Source organism: Anser brachyrhynchus, assembly GCF_964034855.1.
Source record: "Anser brachyrhynchus genome assembly, chromosome: 20".
NCBI classification, from domain to species: domain Eukaryota; kingdom Metazoa; phylum Chordata; class Aves; order Anseriformes; family Anatidae; genus Anser; species Anser brachyrhynchus.
This window is the reverse complement of record NC_137713.1, coordinates 6,061,928-6,082,803: the sequence shown is the minus strand read 5'-3', so window position 1 is coordinate 6,082,803 and position 20,876 is coordinate 6,061,928. Positions and strand designations below refer to the sequence as shown.

Here is a 20,876-nt window from a genome sequence, read left to right as displayed (position 1 = left end):
CCCGTCCGGGGCCGCCCTAGCGAGGCGTTCACCTTGGTTAAAAAAAAAAAAAAGGATTTATTAAAGCCACTCTACAGACGGTACAACCACCGAGACATCGCGTGCGGGGTAGACGGGGGACGAGGGAGGTGTGAGCACGGGAAAAGCAGGGAGAGGCTGTTGAATATCAACAGTACTAAGAGTGCCGGGGGTAGCAGGGCTAGGCGTAGAGGTCCTCCCGGTCGGCGGAGTAAACCTCCCCCTCCTGCAGCAGGGCGAAGTTGAGGAAGTGAGAGGGGCGATGGACTTCGTGGTAAAACTCCTTGGGGTTGGCGAGCTGCAGCTCGTACTTCATGTTGGGGTCGTGGCGAACACCTGGAAGAGAGAGTCGCAGCTGAGCCAGCGCCTCCGCCTTCAGCTCCCACCCGTACCCCTCTGAAAGCCCTTCCTGCCTTCCCCCATCAATCAGGAGCTTAACGAAGCCCTCTGCCCTCCCAAGAGGATTCTTAAGCAGAGCATGCAAGAAGTTTTAAATCCACAAGTCTCCACACTGTGTGTTCCATGGCTCCCTCCCCCAGAGACTTAAAATGCCCCCCCAGCACTTTCCTGTAGAATAAGTCGAGCATGTTGTCTGCCAGTCTCCTCATTTCCTGACCCCTTCTGCAGCTATGGTTCCCCAAGCTCATGTCCTCCTACCAGGGCCCCCTGCTACCCCCCCCGCTGGGCACAGCTTCCCTCTCCCATCATCATCTCTTCTGCCTGACAGATATTAATTATTCAGTGGCAATACACCAGACACTACAGTCCAGAAACACAAAATGGTCTCACGTCTGATTTCTCCCCCGCATCAGAGTTTGCTCTCTTGCTGCCTCAAATCATTAAGAACTGACATCCCTGCACTGGTACCAAGGAAAGGTCAGACCACAAAGCTAGTATCCCTGCCAGCTGCTCAGAGGAAGGTCAAGCTTCACAACATGTGAGGAATGCTTCCCTGAAGGAGCCATTTCCTTCTCCTGCCCAAGCTGTTCACGTTGCCTCCCTTCCTGTCCCCTTCCCGGGGCTCACCCATGAAGTTGTAGTTCCAGGACCCTTGCGCTGGAACCATGAAGAAGCCGAGGAAGCGGTCTGAGAGCAGCATCTGCACCCTCTCGTAGTGGGATGGCAGGTAGCCCTTGGGGTTGTTCCCTTTGTCTGTGTTCTGCCTGCCCCACTCGTAGCCGCTCGGAGTCAGTTTGTAGGCTGTCAGGGTGCAGGAGCCTGGCGTGAAACTGAAAGGATAGCAGAGAGATGATGCAAGTCAGATTAATTTGGGACAGAGGGAAACGAAAAATGAGCAAATGCCCCCTTTCTGACGAATTTTTAGTTCGAGACTTCAGCACGTTCCCAAGAGCTGCGCCCACAGGCCCCCTCAGCAGCCTGGCTTCTCTCTGCCCTGGCAGAGGGGACACACAGAAGCCCCGCTGCCTCTCACCTGCAGGTGATGATGATGGTCTTCTCCCCGTCCCAGGAGGGGTTGTCAGCCATGACCTTGGCATGGGTGGTGACATCCTGTGGTGACAGCTGCGGGGACTCATTTGGCTGGGTGTGAATCCACCCGAGAGGTTCCATTTCCTGGTAAAAAGAAAGTGAAAATCAGTTACTTTACAAAAAGAAACCGAAAGCCAGGAGAGAAGCAAAAGCTGTTTAAAAATAAGACAGCTTCAAGCACGGTACAAGGTACACGGGGACTAAAGGCTTCTCCCTTCCACCTTATCCCAGATCAGGCGGACTTCAGGCTGAGCCACTGAAGCCCCACATCCACAACAGAGCAAGGGCACCCTGCAGAGGTAACTGAGGCAAGTGCATCAGAGCTGAGCGTGGCAGCAAGACTCTCCCATCGCCTTAGGTCTCTGTTACGGAGACTGTGGTCTTCCACCATCCCCAGGAGCAGCTCAGCTCACCTTGAGATACTCGTGCTGCGGCAGCTGCCCCGGGAGATGCACTGTCTGGTGTGTTCCCCACTGGGGCACCATCACGATGCACCGAATCTCCTTCACTTGGGGGTTGTCAGGAGGGCTCACTCCGTACAGGTAACCGGCAATCTAGGAACACAAAAACCCGCTTTATGAGCCCAGAAGAGACCTCCCTGTAACCATGTAAGAGTCAGTGGGCCTGTCCTTAGGTCCTGTGGCAGGTATCTCTTGTTCAGCAGGTCCTCACTAGAAGGGAAGAGCGTAGTTTTGTTCTGTGCTGAGTTTCTCCCCAAGTGTGGCCACAGGGAGCCTTCAGGACCTGGCTAGAACTTAAATGCGCTCAGCCAATATCACCGGTGTCTACCTTCAGCCTAGAGACAGCAACAGGCTCCCAAGCCCTTCACCCTTGGAGCTGACTGCCCAGGACCGGCGCGTGACCCAGCAGCATGAAGAACCACTACAACAGACTCCAGCACGCTCACCTGGGCCCGCAGATCTGAGATGCAGATGAATTTCTTCAACACGTTCTTGGGAAGAATGTACGTGTAGCCTGTTTCCTTTATATCGTCCGATGAAACGTAAATGTGGTTCGTTCTCAGGTGGAGATTGGCAGCTGAAATTGCTCTGTGAAGAGGAGACAATTATTACAGGGCGCACAGGTCCTTCCTGAGCACTCTGACCTTTTCCACTGCTGTCCGTCTTCCTACCTGACTCGCCACTCAGTCTTGGAGGAGAAAGTCTGGGTTTCGTAGTTGCTGGTTGTGGAGGTGATGATTTCATCCCCATGTTTGTTAACGGTCCGGGTCTGCGTGGCTGTCAGTTGCGACTGCTCCTTGGTTTGCTTCTCAATTTCTGCAATCTGTTGCCTCTGCTGAGAGGGGGCAGAGATCTCCATGCCCAGGATAATGTCTCGGATCTCCGATTGTGTCAGGGAAGCAACATTCACACTGGAAAATAAAATTCACTCAAGTCAGGCACCTCAAAATACATGCCGGACCCTTCTCACCAAGGCACAAGCTTGGAACACACAGTCAGGGCACTACAAAAAATGAAATCACAATGTTTTAGACAAGAGGAAGGACCAAATCACACGATGCACAGGTCAGAAATCACAGATCAAGTATTTTTATCTGCCTTTCCAGAAAGAGGCTAATATAACCAATTTCCCCACGAATCTGACAGTTCATTGCCAAAAGCCTTTCAAAGTCTTCTATCCGCACAAGGAGTGCTCAGGCCACACAGTATTTAGAGCAGGAAGGAAAGGCTGACAGGATTACTGCAGCAGGACAGTGGCTTACTTGTTCTTCTTGCCATAGTCAGCAAGGATCAGATCTTTCAGCTGCACCTCCACCTTGATCCATTCCTCGTCTGTCAGGGTTGGCCAGATGTGGTGAGGCTCTGTTATGGTTGTCTTGTCTGGTTTCAGAATCACTTTGGCTCGATCATTATTCACATGTAGTGCCCGGAGAATCAGAATCAGGCGGGAGAATGCCTTAGAGAAGAAAAAAGACGCAGCTAGTCAGAAAATGCACTGTTTTTTTTCCCTTTCACACCACTCCTCTGTTCGGGCACACCGACAATACATGAGAAGTGCCAGTGGAATCAATCTGAAGAAAAATCCACACAGATCAAGAGCAAGTGCTCTTGAGAAAAGTACAGGGAAGGACTTCTGAAACCTTGGCTTTCGGTTTGTGTAACAGTGGCAAAGCAAAGTACAGACTATGCATGTCCTCACCGTGTAGGAAGAGATGGTTTTCAGCCAGTCATCATAGAGATTGAAGAGAACCATCTGGGGTTCAGTAGCCTTCAGGATGAGATCACCAAACTTCTCCACTTTCAGACAGGCCTGGAAAGGCAGCTGCAACTCTGAGCCTTTGATCACAATATTGGGGAAATCCAGCAAGTGCACCTGGAGTTTATTGAGAAGAGGAATTAACTCACAGCCATTGGAGAACACTGGTCCAGATTAAGACTTTCACGGGAACACAGAACTGTACTGCAACCTCCCAAAGATTTTACAATGTCCCCAAACAACAGCGTGCTCCTTGTTACCTCAAGTGGGTCCAACATGCCCTTTCGAGTCACTATGATCTGTTTAGGCTGCTCCTCCACGGGAAGCGATCGAATCAAGGCAGCCACTTCTTCAGCAGTCTTCCACTTGGCCAGCTATAAAAAGACAGCAGGGTTAGAAGAATATCTCCCTGCTAACAGCAAAGTCTCCATACTTCTGAGAATGAGAGAGGCTCAAACCAAATCCTAAAAATACATCAGAAATGTATGGCTTGTTTCAGATCAGTGACAAGGCCGAGCATTTCCCTCTCACTGATCACAGAGGGCAGTTCCCATTCCTGAAGCTCAGTTACTCCTGACTGGCTGAGAAAAAACAGCTGATTACACCACCTCCCTGGCTTCACAACCTCAGTGTCTTTTCGCTGCACTGGATGTTCGTCCAAGAGCAATGGGATTTGCTGTAACAGTCAGCACAGCACTGTTTCTCAAGTCCTGCTGGTCGACATAGGCTCTTTACACCCCAGAGCCTCAAAAACCTTGCAACATCAACGCCTGCATTCTTACTTCTTTATCCCAAGCAAACGCTTGCCAGAGCACAGGTTACACACTGGCAATTGGAGCTCCAAATCTGTTGAGTGGCAGGAAGCTAAACACCCTCATGATGCTTTCTACTCAACTGTATATTCCAAGAAACCAGAGCCCAGCCGTGCCTCACTGCACAACGCACAAAAAGCAGACAGGCCCCACCTGTCCGAGACGTTTCTGTCCTGCCCACACAGATGTATGGATGATCTTCAGGAAGAGCTGTCCGGTCCTGGGATTGAAGATGAAAATGGCTCCATTGATGGGTTTTGTGGTCAAATTCCCTTCAAAAGTCTGAGGAAGCAAGTGAAAGTAGAGTGAGATGAATACAGCCTACACACACACTTACACAACAACTGACTCGCCACATGCTTTGAGCAAGAACTGTACTGGAAACTCAAGAGCTGCTCTGTGCATGCTGCAAAAAAAAAGGGTCCATGCTGATTCCTAGTTTTCCATCATGCATGCCTCCACGATCATCCCCAGCAAAGGACATTTACGGTCCTCGTTCCTTCCCCCTGAAGGTGCACCCCTGGCCTCACCTTGTGAATGGTCACTCTGTACACGTTGGTGTCGTCCACAAACCAGATGATCTGGTTGGAGAAGAGCTCTCCATAGTTCTGAGAGGAAAGGTATGGTTCTGTGGGCTCAGATGAGTACAGCTGCAACCCCTTGCGGATTCGCTCTCTCAACACATACAGCGCAGGATTTGCCTTCATAATTTTGGCCATAGCCTGCTGGATCAGAGGTTTGCTCCCAGGGAACCAGTTCCCGTAAGCACTGAAGAGGAAAACAGACAAACAGTTGTTGCCGCCAGCTCTAAGGTGAAGCAACAACAGCTATGCACGAGTCTTGCCGTGCAGCAACCAGGCACCTTTCTGCAGGCTGATTACTAACTTCTCTTGTGATGTCCTTGGAGCTGTTCACCTATAGCTTTTCCCTACACTTCCTCTCAGCGGGAAGCCAGAGCACGCACAAGTTGCAGTCCCAGAAAAGCTGCATCTTCTCTAATTGGCCCACTGGAGAAGTCTGCTTTAGGTGACATACAGCCCTAGTTCCCCCCCAGGGAAGAACAGTTGCCCACTTTAGCAGACAGCTTTTAAACAAGGCCTGTCCCTGAACTCCAGCAGGAGTCTGGCAGAGATCCCCTAAGAAAACAACCCATTAGTGAACTGGGAGGACTGAACCATTGTTACAGCAGACATCAGGCAACCTGACGGAGCTGCCTAGGTGCCTCATCCCATTCAGTGCGTACCTCCAGCTTCTGCCTCCTTCCCTCACACTCTTGCCTGGACTGCAGCCCAGTTCAGAGTCGCGCTAAGACCCATCCAGGAACTACCAATTACAGTTAAAATGCAGACGGTGCAGATCTTACCTGTGCAAGTTATAGGCCAGATCGATGGCAATGAGCACACCTGTGGGAGATGGATAGATACTCATGTTGTCTGTAGTGTAGTCCAGGAACTTGGCTCTTGCGTAGCGCTCAATATCATGGGAATCGTAATCTCCCCAGCGCAGCTGGATATCAATCCAGTACTTCTGAGTGGTGGTGCTGTCCATCACATCTCTAAGGAAAAAGCAAGCCAGAATAATTTATCTGGCACAAAACTCTCAGGCAGTTGCTGCGTATCTCTTTGGCAGAGAGTAACTGCTACCAAATCTGATCACTGAAGCCAGCTGCTATCTGCATACGTTCCTGAAAACAAGGTTTCCACTGCTCTCTTCACACAGCTTCTGAATGCAGAAGCTGTTAATAATGCTACACGGCTACTCATCTACTGCACAACGAGCATCATCTATCCCAGGGAACGTCTGCTGAGGATTCAATTAAGTGAACACAGCACAGATGCAGATAAGTGTCATTTTACTCCACACTGTGGTCCCAGGATGGCACTGTTCCCCGGAGTTTCCTGAAGAACTATTCAGAGCTCCTGAGCTTGGGCTCATGGTAAAGGGCACACGGAAGAGGGAAGAGCAGCAGAGATGCTCTTCATGTTTTCCAGAAGGCGGTGCTAGAGGTGCACCAACCATCCACACAAACTAGCCCTGCACTTTGCCAGGTGTGACTGTGTCCTTCTGGGTCCCCAAAGAAAACCAAAGGTGCCCAAGAGAGAGGGCCTTTAGCTCAGGACGACAGCCTCAGCAGCTCTTCTCTGCAGCTAGATCGAGGTCGAGATAAAGGGAAGCACTTACTTGGAATCCGCAAGCAATGACGGACGTGACACATTCCACTTATAGGAAGCAAAGAGAAGGATATCTGCACATGAGGAATTCATCTTGTACGACTTCCTGGGATGGATTGTCTCTTTCTGCACTGTCTCAATCTCCAGAGCATCCAGCTCTTGATCAAACACCTGTGGAAAAGTCAGTCAAAGGTGAGTTGTGTCCAAGCAGTCTAGCTAAAAGAGTCTATCCTCAGCATGGACCTAGGCAGATGCCCAGGAAAATCTAGGTTTCCTCCACTTCTCTATCGAATTGCAGGAGGAGTAGCCTTCCTACTGTTGTGAGCAGGAGGCTGTTGGTACACAAGGAGCATGTCTGCACCACACAGAAACAAACCAAGTTAACATTCTGCTCACCTGACACAAATCCATTACAATGCTCTCATGGATCTTTTGCCACAAGTGAGCTCGGAAAATCTGAATGAGAGAAATCTTCAGCGTGGGGATCTTGCCATGCATAAAGATACCTGTCAAATCCAGCTGCACCTGAAACCCAACATACACCTGCAAAGGAAAAACAGCTGTGAGAACAGGCAACGGCACAACTGGTCAAGTTTAGAAAACAGAATTGCTCCTGTTGAGGAGGCTTACATCTACAGTTCATCTGCAAGAGGAGTTCTGAAGGATTAGTTGACTGCTCTCAACTCAGCAGAAGTTTCTACAGGCAAGCTCCAGATACTTACATTGGCTCTGTTAATGGTAGGAGACCACCACAGAGTGAATCTTCTGTTTGGAATTTGATTCAAACCAGATCTCTGGGCATTTGTCAGCTTCTTCCACTTCATGGACTCCTCAAAGCCACTGGCCTTCTCCCTAGAAATGACAATCAGTCGCGTCATCACAGCTGACTGCCATGCACCATATATAATAGAGGCAAGGAACAAGCACACCAGGAGTGAGAAAGACTGCTCCAGGGAAATAAATTTCCGTGGATTCACATGTGAAAATTCAGTTACAGCACAATTCCGGGTACCCTCACAACTGAGCTATACAATGCACTTCTGGAAAACAGAACATGCTCGCAGCAGAATCAGTACAGCTTGAGCCAAGAACTCCTCCTGGTGCACCACTAAGCTCCAGTTTGCTCGACAAGGCCAGATCAAGGTTTCCCTTACCAGAACAGACCCTCCCACGTGGGGAAGTAAGTGCCCTTGAAGAGAGTGTGCTCCAGGATGCCCTCCACTCCACCAAGTGCCTGGATCATATCCGTGCGGTAGTTGTTCAGGTTCCAGAGCTTCCCGTCGTGGCGCTGATGGGTCCACCAGAACGGGTTCTGTTTCAGGACCTGCGAACAGCCCGCAAGTGAGCAGCTTTGTACTGAGATCACTTAACTGTGCCATGTTAATTCTAGGAACCAAGATGATGATGCCAGCTAACAAGTAAAAAACCTTATATACTCTGTCCTGGAAGACACAGCTCATTTACAAGATGAGTTTAGTCAGTACTAGTGGGCAATGCAGACTGGGCAGAATCTAAGATGAAGTCTGAATGTCACAGTCAGCCAGGGAAATTTCCCTGTCAATACCTGATACTGTTTGAAGTCAGTCCTGACCCTCCATCCTTTATCGTACGCTAGGGTGTGCCGGTCCTTCTGGAAAAGCGTGTTTATACGAGGAATCCCCCTGTCCCATGAGTCCTCCAGATCCTCCAGCGTCAGACGCCTGAAGAAAAAAAAGCCCCCACGCTTTGTTACCTCTCCCTTTTATGACAACGCATTAATGAATATTTCAGTTGATGAGATCACAGAAATGATACAGACCTCAGGGCTCTGGCAGGAGGTTCTAAAATGCCAAGCACTCAGAGGCTCAAAGCGTCCACAGCTTTCACTATGAACAGGCCGATGTCAAACAGCCGAAAGGAAAAGCTTGCCCTTGTAAGTGAGCAGAACTAGCTGTGCAAATGGGTCTGATGTCAGCTTTTCCTGGCACCATCTGGCGTATCATTTATCTTAAACTGTGCCATGGGTGTACTATCTGTTTGCAGAGCCCATGCCTCCTCCAGAGGTAAGACTGCAGCTCTGCAGGCAGCCTGTAACATATATCACAGACACAGCAAGGTCTGCAGAACCCTGAGACAGTACCAGACCTCACACCGCTGCCTGCTCCTGCCCAGCTGAGACGTGATTGCACACGGAAACGTACCTGTTCTGGGCTATAGCCTCTTGTCGCTTGAGGGCATATTCTGCCCATACTCTCTGAGAGTCGATGAATTCACTCTCCCATGGCTGGATGTAACGGTACAAATTTGGGATGAGCTGGTCCTCCTCATGACTCATTCCTGAGCGGAAGTGAGTAATGCCGACGTCTGTCTGCTTGGACCACCTGGAGCAGAGAGGCAGAAGAGTGAGGGGGGAGCAATGGGACATCGCAAGTCACGTTGCCATGACCTACTGTAAAGGCAACCTCTCTCTTTAACAAGTCACACTTTAGCATTCTCAGATATTTTTATGGCAAAGAATTATTCAACAGAACACGCAAACCATGTGGGTGTTTAGGACAGGGCAGCACAACTCACCTCAGGTCAGACTGTGGGATGAGAACGTGGCCCATGGAGAGCATGCCCAGCCCTCCCAGCTCTTTAGGGGTGTAAAACACCACCGGTGGAAAACGGCTAGGCATCTTGGAATTCAGCCCAATTTTGATTCGAGTCTGGATTTTGTTCTCACACTTCACCAGCAAATCAAGCAGCTCCTGAGTATTTACAACAGCTTCCCGGAAATACGTCATCAGGCCAATCAGAGCCGTGTTCCACTTGTTGACAATCTAGGAAGGAAAACAAGGGATCGGTTCTCAGCCTGCTCCCCAAGCATCTGCAGAAAGCTCTCTTACACATCTTTCTCCCACCTTACCTTAGTGAAGGTTGTAGAGCCAGAGGCCATGAGGATCTGCCTCACTCTGTTGTGAAACCTCTGCATGGACTCATCGTCCACACGCAGGAAGCACTGGGCTGTGCGCTCCTTGGTGACCTGCAAGAGCACAGGGCTGTCAGTTCCTTCCCGGGAGCCCTCCGTCCAGTACAGACAAGGTAAGCAGAAAGGTCAGTTTTTGCCATCAGGGGTTTATGGAACATGGAAGGCAACACGCTGAATAGAACCTCTACAGTTTTGGATCCCCCCTCATCCCCGACCAAGAATTCCCCATCCCTCACTGCGTTCATTTTAGCTCTACCTGCCAACGGTCCCAGGAACACAGCTGGCAAATGCATGCTGCCAGGCATCCCCCCCCAGCAAGTGTAAGCACTGCTCTGATGCCAGGGGTCCCAGCAGGGCCTCCTCTCCCAGCCTAACTCTCACTCTACCTCGTTCTGCAGGTTCCAGACACCGTCCTTGTGGGTGAACTCCTCGTAGCTGGTGCGACATTTGGGCAAAATACGGCACTCAAAACCACACATGTTAAACAACAAATTGGGGTTATCCTTGCTGTAAACGGAGACGAAGCTGTTCTCCCATTGTACTGTGGTGACTGATCGAGGCAGGCGGTTCTTGATATCCCAGAACACAGCACGACCCCTGAAAAACAAGGCACGCACAGTGAGGCCAGGCTGTCTGTTACCACGGTGAAATACAAACTGCGCAAGTTTTCAGGGCTTTCTTAGCACCACAGTCTCTCACATCCATCATCCGCTGTCAGAATTATGGCACAAACCTCCTCATTTCATCTTACTTTCTTTTTCCCGAGCACCTGCCTGCTGGGCTTCAACACTTATTTATCACAACTAATTTCCCCACCACCCCGCTCCTTGTTTTTTTCCAGGTTGCAGCACTTACAGGTTGACGTCATGTTTCATGAGGCGCATCCGAGCATCCCGGGGCCAGCACTTCTTGTTGTTGTAGCCTACGATGTTCTCGTTGTTGGGATCTGGATGCTCTGTCAGGTAGCGCTGAATCAAGTCTCTTGCCTCATCTGCTGTAAACCTGGAAACGCACAGAAGGGGAACTGGAGTTATACGACCATCATGTCACACCACCAGTCTGCCCACAAAGATAAGGACCTGCTTATGGACAAGCTGATTGCTGTAGCATGTCTGAAGCTAACTATCAAATTCCTGCATCTTCCCACCGAAAGGGACTTCAGTTTCGTTAGCACAGACCAACCCTTGACTGGGTTATCTTTCCATGAACAGACATAAAACGTTACATCCACTTGCTAGGAAGCCCCAAGAGGCTTATTTAGCAATGGAAAATGAATTTGACTTTTGATGCTGCTTTTCTGCTGGTTCAGTGAAGCTGTGGAAAAGCTCTCCTCTTAATATGGTGAACTGGGAAACCAAGAGGAGGCATTTGGACACCCAGTTTTTCTAGAAAATCTGTTAATTCAAGTATTCCCAATATTTCTTAGCAGAGGGGAAAAAAAGCCTGGAGTAGAAGCATACTAATTCCTGCTTTCACAACATCCGCTGCAAGACGCCTGAGCAAAAGTTAAGCAGAGGAAGGCAGGGCCCCAGCGAGCTCTCACCTGAAGAAGATGTGAATGCGGTCGATGTATCTGCAGAAAAGGCGGATGGGATGGGCCACCTCGGTTGCAATGTCTTGGAAGCTGAGGAAGTCATTTGGCATCTGGGGAGGCCCAGCCATTTCGCTGGCACGGTGCAGACCCAGCACCAGCAGGTCCATCACAAGCCCGTAATACTGGACAATGAAGGAAGCAAACTGCAGCCCACGAATAATCCCATAGGAGTTGGTGTGATTCATGTCCTGAGTAAAAGAAGGAAAAGTGTGAGAACCTGACTGGCACAATACACCAAAAACCTTCACGTGAGCAGCTGCTTTTCAGCAGGACCCAGTAGGGTTTCCTTACTCCCTCATCACTTCCTTCTCTGCCAAACCTTGTGCCCCCGCTCCTACCCATGGGTCTCAAACCTCTGAATTTTACAGTCCACACCCCCATTTTCTGACAGTAATCATCACCTTGTAGTTGATCACCACGTTGTTTTTGGCTGTCATGTAGTCAGCGATGTTGTGATCAACAATGAGACGCAACAGCCTGTTGAGCAACGTCAGGTCAATCTTTTCATACATCTTCTCAAATCGAGATTCCAGCATGACATTGCATTCACCTTCACTTGTTTCCCAAACATCCTGCAGGTTATTAATGCCTGAAGAGACAAACAAGCATGTCACGTTAGCTGACAAGGCAGTTCTTGGAGTGCAGAAGCACCATTCTGGGCATGAAAGTCAGCATGTTTCCTGTAACACCTGATTTGCAGCCTCTGTTCCCTGCAGTCTATCCAGAAATTGAAACAGAAATACACAATCAACCACAAATGCTATGGTTAACCTACAAAATACAGCTTTTGAGCGTAATAACTAACTGTACTATTGTCTAAAAGTTGCAAATATGAAAACTTAGCAAGGGCATTCTTAAGCAGCAAGCTCACATTAACAAAACTCATTTTATCCTGGAATACAAGCCCTCACTAACCTTGGCACCACTTGTACACTAACAGGGGAGGAGGTTCGGTGTCAGCAGGTTTGATCCAAGGAGGGAAGAGTCTTCGCTTATCAGCCTCGTACCACAAGTACTGATCCAGATAAGCATCTGTGATTTTCTCCAAGGGCTCAACGTCATAAACAGGAACCAAGTGGCTGTAGAGATCCATGAACTCAATACCCACCTAAGAAAGAGAAGGCAAAGCTGAAGCCTGTATTTACAAAGAACACCTGTGAAGTCTCTAGATGGTCTTGGTAGCACACAGCGTAAGTTTTTAGTATTCTCTGGCTTTGACCAGGACGCTCACCTCCTTGAAGGCTCTCTGAGTTAAAAGGTGTCGTTTGATTCTGGACAGAGCTTCATGAGGATTATCATACGCCTGTTCAATCAAGCCCAACTCCTCCCTCTGCGACTGATTCAGGCGAGATTTCACACTGAAAGTGAGAAAGGACAGCTCACACACCCAAGCGTGAACAAACTAACGGCTACAGCATTAAATCAATGAAAGACAGTATCAACCAAGTTGGTTATGACAAGATCTTTAATTCTTCACAATCCACATTCCCCAGCTGCCCAACAGCCCCCAGAAACATGGAATTGTTTTTCCCCAAGTGGCAGAGTCATGAAGAACCCCCAGGCAGCCTTGGCAGTACCACAACCTCCAGCCTTTACCTGTCCATCAGGGTAAGTTTTACAGTGTACTCAACTCCAGGAATAATGGACAACAAAATACTTTCAGAAGCCCTTCCCAGTGCAGATGTCTGACCCTTGGCAGAAGGTAATCACTTCCCGACGCTTACCTGTAAGCTTCCTTCAGCCTCTCCAGAGCTAATATGAGCAACTTGGTGTCATGCTTGTAGGACAGAGGTGGGAATGGAATGGGTGAGAACCTCCTGCTTTCCAGCCAGTGCACTGTGGTTGTGTACACAGCAACAGCCTCTTCTGCTGTGATGTAAGGCCCATCCTGCACAACCACAACAACATTAGTCAGTGAAAGCCTGCCTATGGAAACAGCACAAATTTAAGCAACCTCAGGCAGGACAAAAAGTACCTTCAAGTAATTATGCTGTCGTTCCTGCTCAGCTTTCAAGTACAGTCTGGTCAGCCGGCCCAGATTCTTCTTACAGACAGTCTTGTCCACAGTGGCTCCCCGACGGATACGCTCTCTATTGTAGTGAGCTGTATTTGTCCACCAGTCAGCTTTTGCCTTCACGTACCTCAGGATCATGTTCTCAATAGGAGTGGGCAGCCCAGGAACCTGGGGAGGGACAGTAACATGAGGGAAGCAGGAGTGGGAACCTTCATAAGAGCAGTTCACCCTAAGAGGTGTTATAATTGAGCTGAAAAGAAAGGCCAAGCGAGGGACTTACCTTCCAGGGGATATTGGCCTTCCAGCACCGCCAAGCCTCGCTCAGATGCTGCAGGATGGTTCTGGCTTTGTTCTGTTTGATCCCTTCTGGCATCATGTCCAGAATGTCATGCATAACGGCTGCCCTCAGCTCCAGGTCAAAGTGAGACTCCACGCGCTGCTTTGTGACCGTCTTTGCTACACCCTTTGAGTGACGGCCTGCAAAAAGCAAAGTACCTCAGCAGTTCAGACATTAGAAGAGGGCAGTGCCCCTCTTCTTTGTATTAAAGGAGTGTCCTGCAGAGAGGTGCAGGGTATCTGAAGAAGTTTAACTGCCACAACGTTACTGATGAGTTTGGAATAATTGATCAGGGGCTACCGATCCCAGAGTGCTATGGATCAGAGAATTCCACTTCCATTTAGAATCTACTGTGGGGGCACTAGTCTTGTAAGAGCTCTAAGCAGGACAATAGCTGTTGGGACTGACACAGAACATGGACACAGATCACGACTTGAAACAGAAACCTTGAGTTTAAGCTAGCAAGTAAACAGTATTAATCTTTAGCAGACAATCCTCCCACGTCCGAGATTTACAGGGTGTGCTGACCTTCAAACTGCCTGGCTAGCAGATTCCCCAGCCAGCGTTCCAGCAGTGGCGTGATGCCCCTCATGAAGAACAGCCACACTCTCCAGCCCGGAGCCCAGAAGCCACAGCCAGGACCTTTGCCCACAGGCCCCTGGAAGAAGAGAGGCACGGTAACAGCAGGTCATTTACGGACACTCCAGAATCCATCCCCTCTTGGTCAGTTTACTTGGGGTCACCACCTCGTTGGAAAAGTGGAACTTACTGTGTTAAACCTGTAGTAGATGAGATGTTTCAGGTCCTTGCACATGCGAATCTGCCTCATCAGTTTGTACTTGTATCTGTACATTCCTGTCAGCTGACCCACATGGGCAAAGATGTACTGCAAGCCGTCTGCCAACTGAAACACAAGGAGCACAGTCAGAGATAACAATCAACGCTACACACATTGCCTCAAGAAGCCAGGCTTATTTCCCAGCTATGAGTAGAGTGTATCAGGCTGTGCAAAGCTCCTACCAGTCACTCATGGAATCATCAACTCTTATAAACTAGGCTAACAGCAGAATTCCGCACAATACCACATGCTTTCATTGCTCCCCTCTACTTCCTAACACTGCAACGGTCATTTTGTGCATCCTATATAAGCACATTCAGATTTTCCGTTCCTTCTCTCAACTTCCTCTCACCACCTTTAAAAGGAAAGAAGGAAAAGAAAGAATCAAGCCTACCTGAAACGCATCCACATTTCCCAGTCTGTATTGGACGTGGCTGTCCACCACCAGTTTAGTCAGCCGCAGAACCTCTCGGCACAGATGGAAAGCGTTACCGAAACGGGATTTCTTCCTTTCCTGGAAGAGAAAAGACAAAGATACAGGACTTCATAGAATCAAAGAACCTTAGAATATCCCGAGTTGGAAGAGACCTACAAGGATCACTGAATCCAGCTCCCGGCTCCACACATGACCACCCAAAAAATCAGACTATGTCTGAGAACATTGTCCAAGTGCTTCTTGAACTCCAGCTAAGAGTCAAACAGCTCCAATTTGGTCAGTCCGTACAGCAACTGAACAACTGAGTCACTATGTTCACTATTACCACACCAGCTACTTAAAAATCTTCAGGAATACTTTACTCTTGAGTAGAATAGGACACAGGCTGATACCTTGGTGGTGAGGGTCTTCACTGGCTTCAGGTTGAAGTTGTAATCTAAGTGAAGGTAGTTCAGGTTCTTTCTGTGGATCAGCAGGTTCAGCATGTTGTAGCCCTGGCGACACACCTGCAGGCCTACTTCCACCCAGTCCAGCTTCGTTGACTGGAAGAACTTTGTAGCCTTGAAGGAGCGGAACAGGTACCTGGAGAGAGAAAGGACTATCATCAGCTGCGTCCCCTACAGCGGCTCCTCCTGAACAGGCCCTCGCTTACCTCTTCTTCTGGGCCTTGGGGGGCCTGTGCTTGAGCGCATTCAGAACATAGTACTTCAGTAGCTTCTGGTAGGAGACTCGCACTTTCACGGGCTGGCCTGCTGGGCAATGCTCACGATACCTAGGGATAAAACATATTTCAAATTTTCAGGTAACTCACATTCCTTGTAAAATGGTAAGTCTTCTGAAAGTCTCCTGAAATCTCCAGAAGCCAGCCACTCACCCACCACAGGATCTCTTTGTTTTATTTGAATTGTAACGTAATAACGTCACAAACATTAGGACACCCCTTCCCCCTGGGGAAAACTCACCAGTTTTTGACCAGTGGGATGTCAAGAGCTCTCCGAGTCCTCCCAGACCTCAAGTTGAAGGGCCGTGGGGCCCACAGCAGGGCAATGCCGTTGGCTGTGTTGTCTGTATAGAGTGGAGTGTCCTTCAGGAAAGGTTCCACAAACTCTGGTAACTCAAACTCTTCGTCATCATCAGGCAATGGTTCCTGACTCTGAAATGCAGAGAACACACAACACACGTTTCCTAGTTGCTTCAGTTCATTTTTCCAAGTTTTCCAAGTAAAAAACACTTTTGTTATCACAGAAGGCATGTGACAATGCTGAGTAACAGAGAAGCAAAAAACACTCTACAAGGTTCCAACGGGGCTGGGAACGAAGTCATAGAATCACAGAATCACAGAATGGGTTGGAAGGGACCTTAGAGATTGAGTTCCAACCCCCTGCCATGGGCAGGGACGCCACCCACTAGATCAGGTTGCTCAGGGCCTCATCTAACCTGGTCTTGAACACCTCCAGGGACGGGGCACCCACAGCCTCTCTGGGCAACCTGTTCCAGTGCCTCACCGCCCTCCGATTGAAGAATTTCTTCCTAACTTCGAATCTAAATCTCCCCTCTTTTAGTTTGAAACCATCCCCCCTTGGCCTGTCAGTATCTGATTGAGTAGGAAGTTGCTCTCCATCTTTTTTTAAGCCCCCTTTAAGTACTGAAAAGCCGCAATGAGGTCACCCCGGAGCCTTCTCTTCTGTAGGCTGAACAGCCCCAGCTCCCTCAGCCTTCCTTCACAGGAGAGGCGCTCCAGCCCCCTGATCATCTTCGTGGCCCTGAAGTCTGGCTACTGGACCCTGAGCTAGGTGTTACAGGGGTAAATTGAGGGAGATGTCAGCTCCATGAATGGAGCAACCGAAAAGATAAATAGCCTATCAGACAATACTAAAACAACACTGTTATTTAGGCGTTGAGCTTTGTCCTAGAGACCAAAGAAAACATCTTTGTGCAACTACAAAGAAGACAAACAGTAACTACATTTTTCTTTTTGGGAATGAAAGGCTTGTGTTTTCTCCTGAAATACGTACGTATCTGTGCCATTATCAGAAACAAGGTTATAAAAAGATGCTATAGCCCAAACACCTCCACACACACAGTTTATCAGAGGCTCTCCTGGACAGCGACTCACCTTTACAGAATGTCTGTGTGAAATGGGGTTGATCAGGGGATCGAAGTAAAAAGCTGGGAGATCGGGATCTTCGGTTTTAATGAAAACAACGTTTGGAGTATGATACCTGCAACACACAACAAATTATCAGAGCGTCCCGATGGCTTCCTTCTCCTCTCCCCACTCTAGAGACTGCTGCACTTACCAGGTCAGGTGGACGTGGTGGGGCAGGTTATTGTACAGATAAGGGAAAGCAATTTTATACTCCGTCCTGATGGGCTGCCTGATGATAATTTTGTTGATGTCATTAAATTCATTCCAGTCTTCATCCCTCAAATGAGAGGAAAAGAAATTGTCATACCGGCATTCAAGAAGACAGAAACACAAACATTTCTGACCGAAGACGCAGTATCTGCGCCTTTCCTTTAGCCTTCTCTTCATGCTACCAACCATTCAGTGTCTAAAGCAATAAGCACATCACAGGCAATGATAAACTGAGCAAACGCCCAGAATTAGCTCACCCAAGGCAAGGCATGTGGTAACAGATTAGCCCTCGTGACCCTTTCCCAGATAACGACTTATCTTTCCTCCAAAATCGAACACTTACTGCAGATTGATATCTCTGACGAGAGGCTCGAACTTGGGACCTCCAGGAATAGCCATGTTCAGTGCCTTGGAGGTGAAGAAGGCTTTCAGGTCAAACAAATAGAAGTAGTTGTCATCCACCAGGTCGGTGAGCAGCTGATTGGCCAGCCGGTACAGCGTGGACATCATGGGCAGAGTGAACTGCCACCGCTGGTACGTGGAGCCATTGACATACCTGCAGAGGAACAGAACGGGACGCTCACTGTACAGCCAGAAGACAACTGGTCCCTTACCAAAGGACCAGAAATAACCTAACACCTTTCCCTGACTGCCATTTGCAGAAATCATTTAGGACAGCCAACTCCTGCCTCCTCCTAGACAGAAAGAGATGCCGCAGGATTGCTGAGGACCTTTACGGATTACAACTGTCCAGTTCCTCGCCTCAAACTGAAGCACCAACAACTGAAGTCATATTCAGGAGCCTCTCGTGAGTGCGCTCTTAGTAAACACCAACTAAAATCCCCCCTAGACAATCCAGGTTTCCATCTCAGGCACAGTGAGACACATCAGAGCTTTAGCAATTACCCGCGCAGCAACCCGCCTGGACAGAGAGGCTCTGTTTGCCCTCCCTGGAAGCTGAAGACCAAAGAATGGCTTTACAGTGGTCAGATTCCCCCTCCTATCCTTGAAGAAAGGCATTCTCTCCATGCCAACATCACACAGAGCCCAGTGTTGCACAAGCAAAGGTTATATACCAATAAATACAGGTAATTTATGTAGTGCATAATGTTTGTATCCCACTCCCAACCCCTCACTGGGTTGTGCTACGTACTTCCTGTTGTCTTTCAGTGGCTGGTGGTCGTAGAACCAGTCTAGCACAGGGGCATCTTCCTCTGGATCCAGCTCAAGCTGAATTGCTTCCAGGGGCTCCACATCCAGGATGTTATCGGCATAATCCAGAGGTGGCTCCTCGTCATCGAACGGGGGGAACCTCATCCTCTTGAAGTGACGCCTATCCCTCTTCTCTCGCCTCATCATAATCCACATCGACCTGGCAGAAACCAGAGGCCGTTAGGCACTGCCTTTATTGGGGTTATCAGCGTGGGACTTTGCTCACAAGATCCCACCAGGGTTAAGGAAGAAAGCACTTACCCCCACTGGGCGATGTACACCGGCTCTATGACCCAGGGAATCTCATTCACAAAAGAGATGGCTCCTGTGATATGGTACAAGACTGGAACGTCTCTGATTTGCTCCCACGGCATGGGCATGTTCTCCAAGAGCTTCAGAACAGCATGAGGCATGTACTTCAAAGCACTGCAATCAGAAATCAAGGAAAATCATGGTTGGAAGAGATCTCAGGAAAAACACCCATTTGTCTGCTGGAAGCCCCATTACTTGTACATTTACCAGTCCTGAAAACTACTCAGCTAACCTGCTCATAAAGGCCTCCAGTAAAATTACCGCAAACTTCCCTTTCTATTTTTGCACTTCATTGATCACATCACCAGGAAGTTTTCTACTGGTTGCTTTCACAGAGATCGTTATATGCTAAAAACATCCTATCAAAAATATTTTTCACAGGAGTTTTTATGGGTAACCCTAAGCGCAACAGCTCGCAATCTGCACGAGATGGTCCTCTGAACCCAAACGGAGAAGCACTCATGGTGTGTGCTAACCATCCAAAACCGAGCTGACTACTTCACGCTCCCCCCCCCAAGCCCCTTTTAGGATTCAGCACGGTATTTTTTCTCAAAAAAACAAAGCAACAACTTCCTTTGCTGATCCTCTTCCACGTTGCCATCCTAGTGCAACTGCCTGGCCTGTCTTCCTCATGCTGCCACGCTGCTTTCTGTGCACAGCCGACACTGAGAGAAGGAGGGGGGCTCTCCCTTCAGCAACCAGTGGGCACCCTTAGCACGGCAGCAGCTCCCGGTGCATCACTCGGGAGCGGGGCTGTCCCGTACCCCAGGTAGACGCGCTTGTCGTGGCGGAACTTCCTGTTGGTCATGTCGCCGTGGTCACGGATGATCTTGCGGACGTGCTCGGGGGGCATGTCCTCCTTCTGCGCGTCCACGAAGCCGAATTTCCTCTTCTCGGCGTAGCGCTTGGCCTGCAGCTGCTGCCACTTGCGGGCTGCGGGGACGGAGAAACCCAGCACGGCGTCAGGCCGGGCCGGGCCCGCTCGGCAGGCCGCGGCCGGCCGTACCCACCTTTCTCCTGCAGCTTCTCCTCAGACATGTAGTCGGGCAGCGGCGCCAGCGGGCTGGGCACCGGGGCGCAGGCCCCACGGTACGGGAAGACGGCGGCCATGGCGACGGACCTGCGGGGGGACGCACCACAGGCTCACGGCGGGGTCCCGGCCCCCTCACGGGCCCTCTCCGGGCCCTCTCCGGGCCCTCACGGGCCCTCTCCGGCCCCTCACGGCCCCCCCCGGTCCCCGGTCCCCCCTCACCGCTGCCCCGCGCTCCCCCCCCCGCAATGGCGGCGCTGCCCCACCGCCGCCGCGCCTCCGAGTCCCGGATGTGGGCGGGGCGCGCGGCCCGGAGGTCTGTCCAATCGGCGCTGGCAAAGCCTGACGGACAGCGGCCGTAGCCCGTCAGAGTGCGGGAAACGGTGGGAAGGCGGGGCCAAGCGCGGGAAAGGAAAAGGAACGGTGCTGGGGGCACGCTTCCGGTGGGGTGGAGGGTCCCGCCCTCTGCTGGTTTTGATTGGTGGAGAGGGAGAGCGGTGACAGCCGGGAGCGGGCTCTGATTGGGCAATCACGGGCGCGATGCGGCCTGCAGCCCCTGCTCCTGGGCTTGGGGCCTCTCCCCGTGTCCCCTCAGGGGGGGCTGCCTGGTCCCGACCCCGCTGTCTTACCTCACGACAGCCCCGCACCCGGTGCCCGCGCACCCACATGAGCTGCAAAGCCACCGCTGTGAGACGCCCCCAAAGCAGGGGGTGCGTGGCGGCAGGAACGGTGCCAACACAGGCATAAAATCCTAAAACCATTCGGGTTGGAGAAGCCCTCCAGGGTCATCTGGTCCAACCACCCCCCTACCACCAATGTCACCGCTGAACTGTGTCCCCAAGCACCACGTCCAACCTTCCCTTAACCACCCCCAGGGATAAACCACGTCCCTAAGCACCGCACCCACCCATTCCTTGAACACCCCCAGGGCGGTGACTCCACCACCTCCCTGGGCAACCCGTCCCAATGCCTGACTGCCCTCTCTGAGAAGAAATGACTCCTCATTTCCAACCTGAACCTCCCCTGGCGCGACTTTGGGCCATTCCCTCTGGTCCTAGCACCAGTCACCTGTGAGAAGAGGCTGACCC

At 50.3% G+C, this 20,876-nt stretch overlaps 1 protein-coding gene across 1 annotated transcript; it reads right to left on the bottom strand.

Annotated features, from left to right (window-relative positions):
• Positions 1–32: 32 nt before the first annotated feature.
• Positions 33–20,148, bottom strand: PRPF8 (pre-mRNA processing factor 8). Its single transcript, XM_080563395.1, has 43 exons — positions 20,011–20,148; positions 19,769–19,878; positions 19,523–19,691; positions 18,708–18,872; positions 18,388–18,606; positions 17,578–17,790; positions 17,176–17,301; positions 16,992–17,097; positions 15,838–16,028; positions 15,528–15,647; positions 15,268–15,457; positions 14,834–14,953; positions 14,371–14,505; positions 14,130–14,259; positions 13,545–13,741; positions 13,226–13,432; positions 12,975–13,138; positions 12,482–12,608; positions 12,166–12,358; positions 11,652–11,839; positions 11,200–11,438; positions 10,512–10,658; positions 10,043–10,253; positions 9,594–9,710; positions 9,260–9,507; positions 8,887–9,066; positions 8,271–8,406; positions 7,861–8,030; positions 7,429–7,558; positions 7,103–7,249; positions 6,717–6,877; positions 5,899–6,090; positions 5,066–5,303; positions 4,689–4,817; positions 3,984–4,097; positions 3,667–3,840; positions 3,230–3,423; positions 2,639–2,878; positions 2,414–2,555; positions 1,920–2,060; positions 1,451–1,590; positions 1,045–1,247; positions 33–354 (listed from the first exon to the last, which is right to left on the bottom strand). Exons 2-43 carry the CDS (start codon positions 19,866–19,868, stop codon positions 200–202), a joined length of 7,008 nt encoding a protein of 2,335 aa, XP_080419521.1. The 5' UTR covers positions 19,869–19,878; positions 20,011–20,148; the 3' UTR covers positions 33–199.
• Positions 20,149–20,876: the final 728 nt, after the last annotated feature.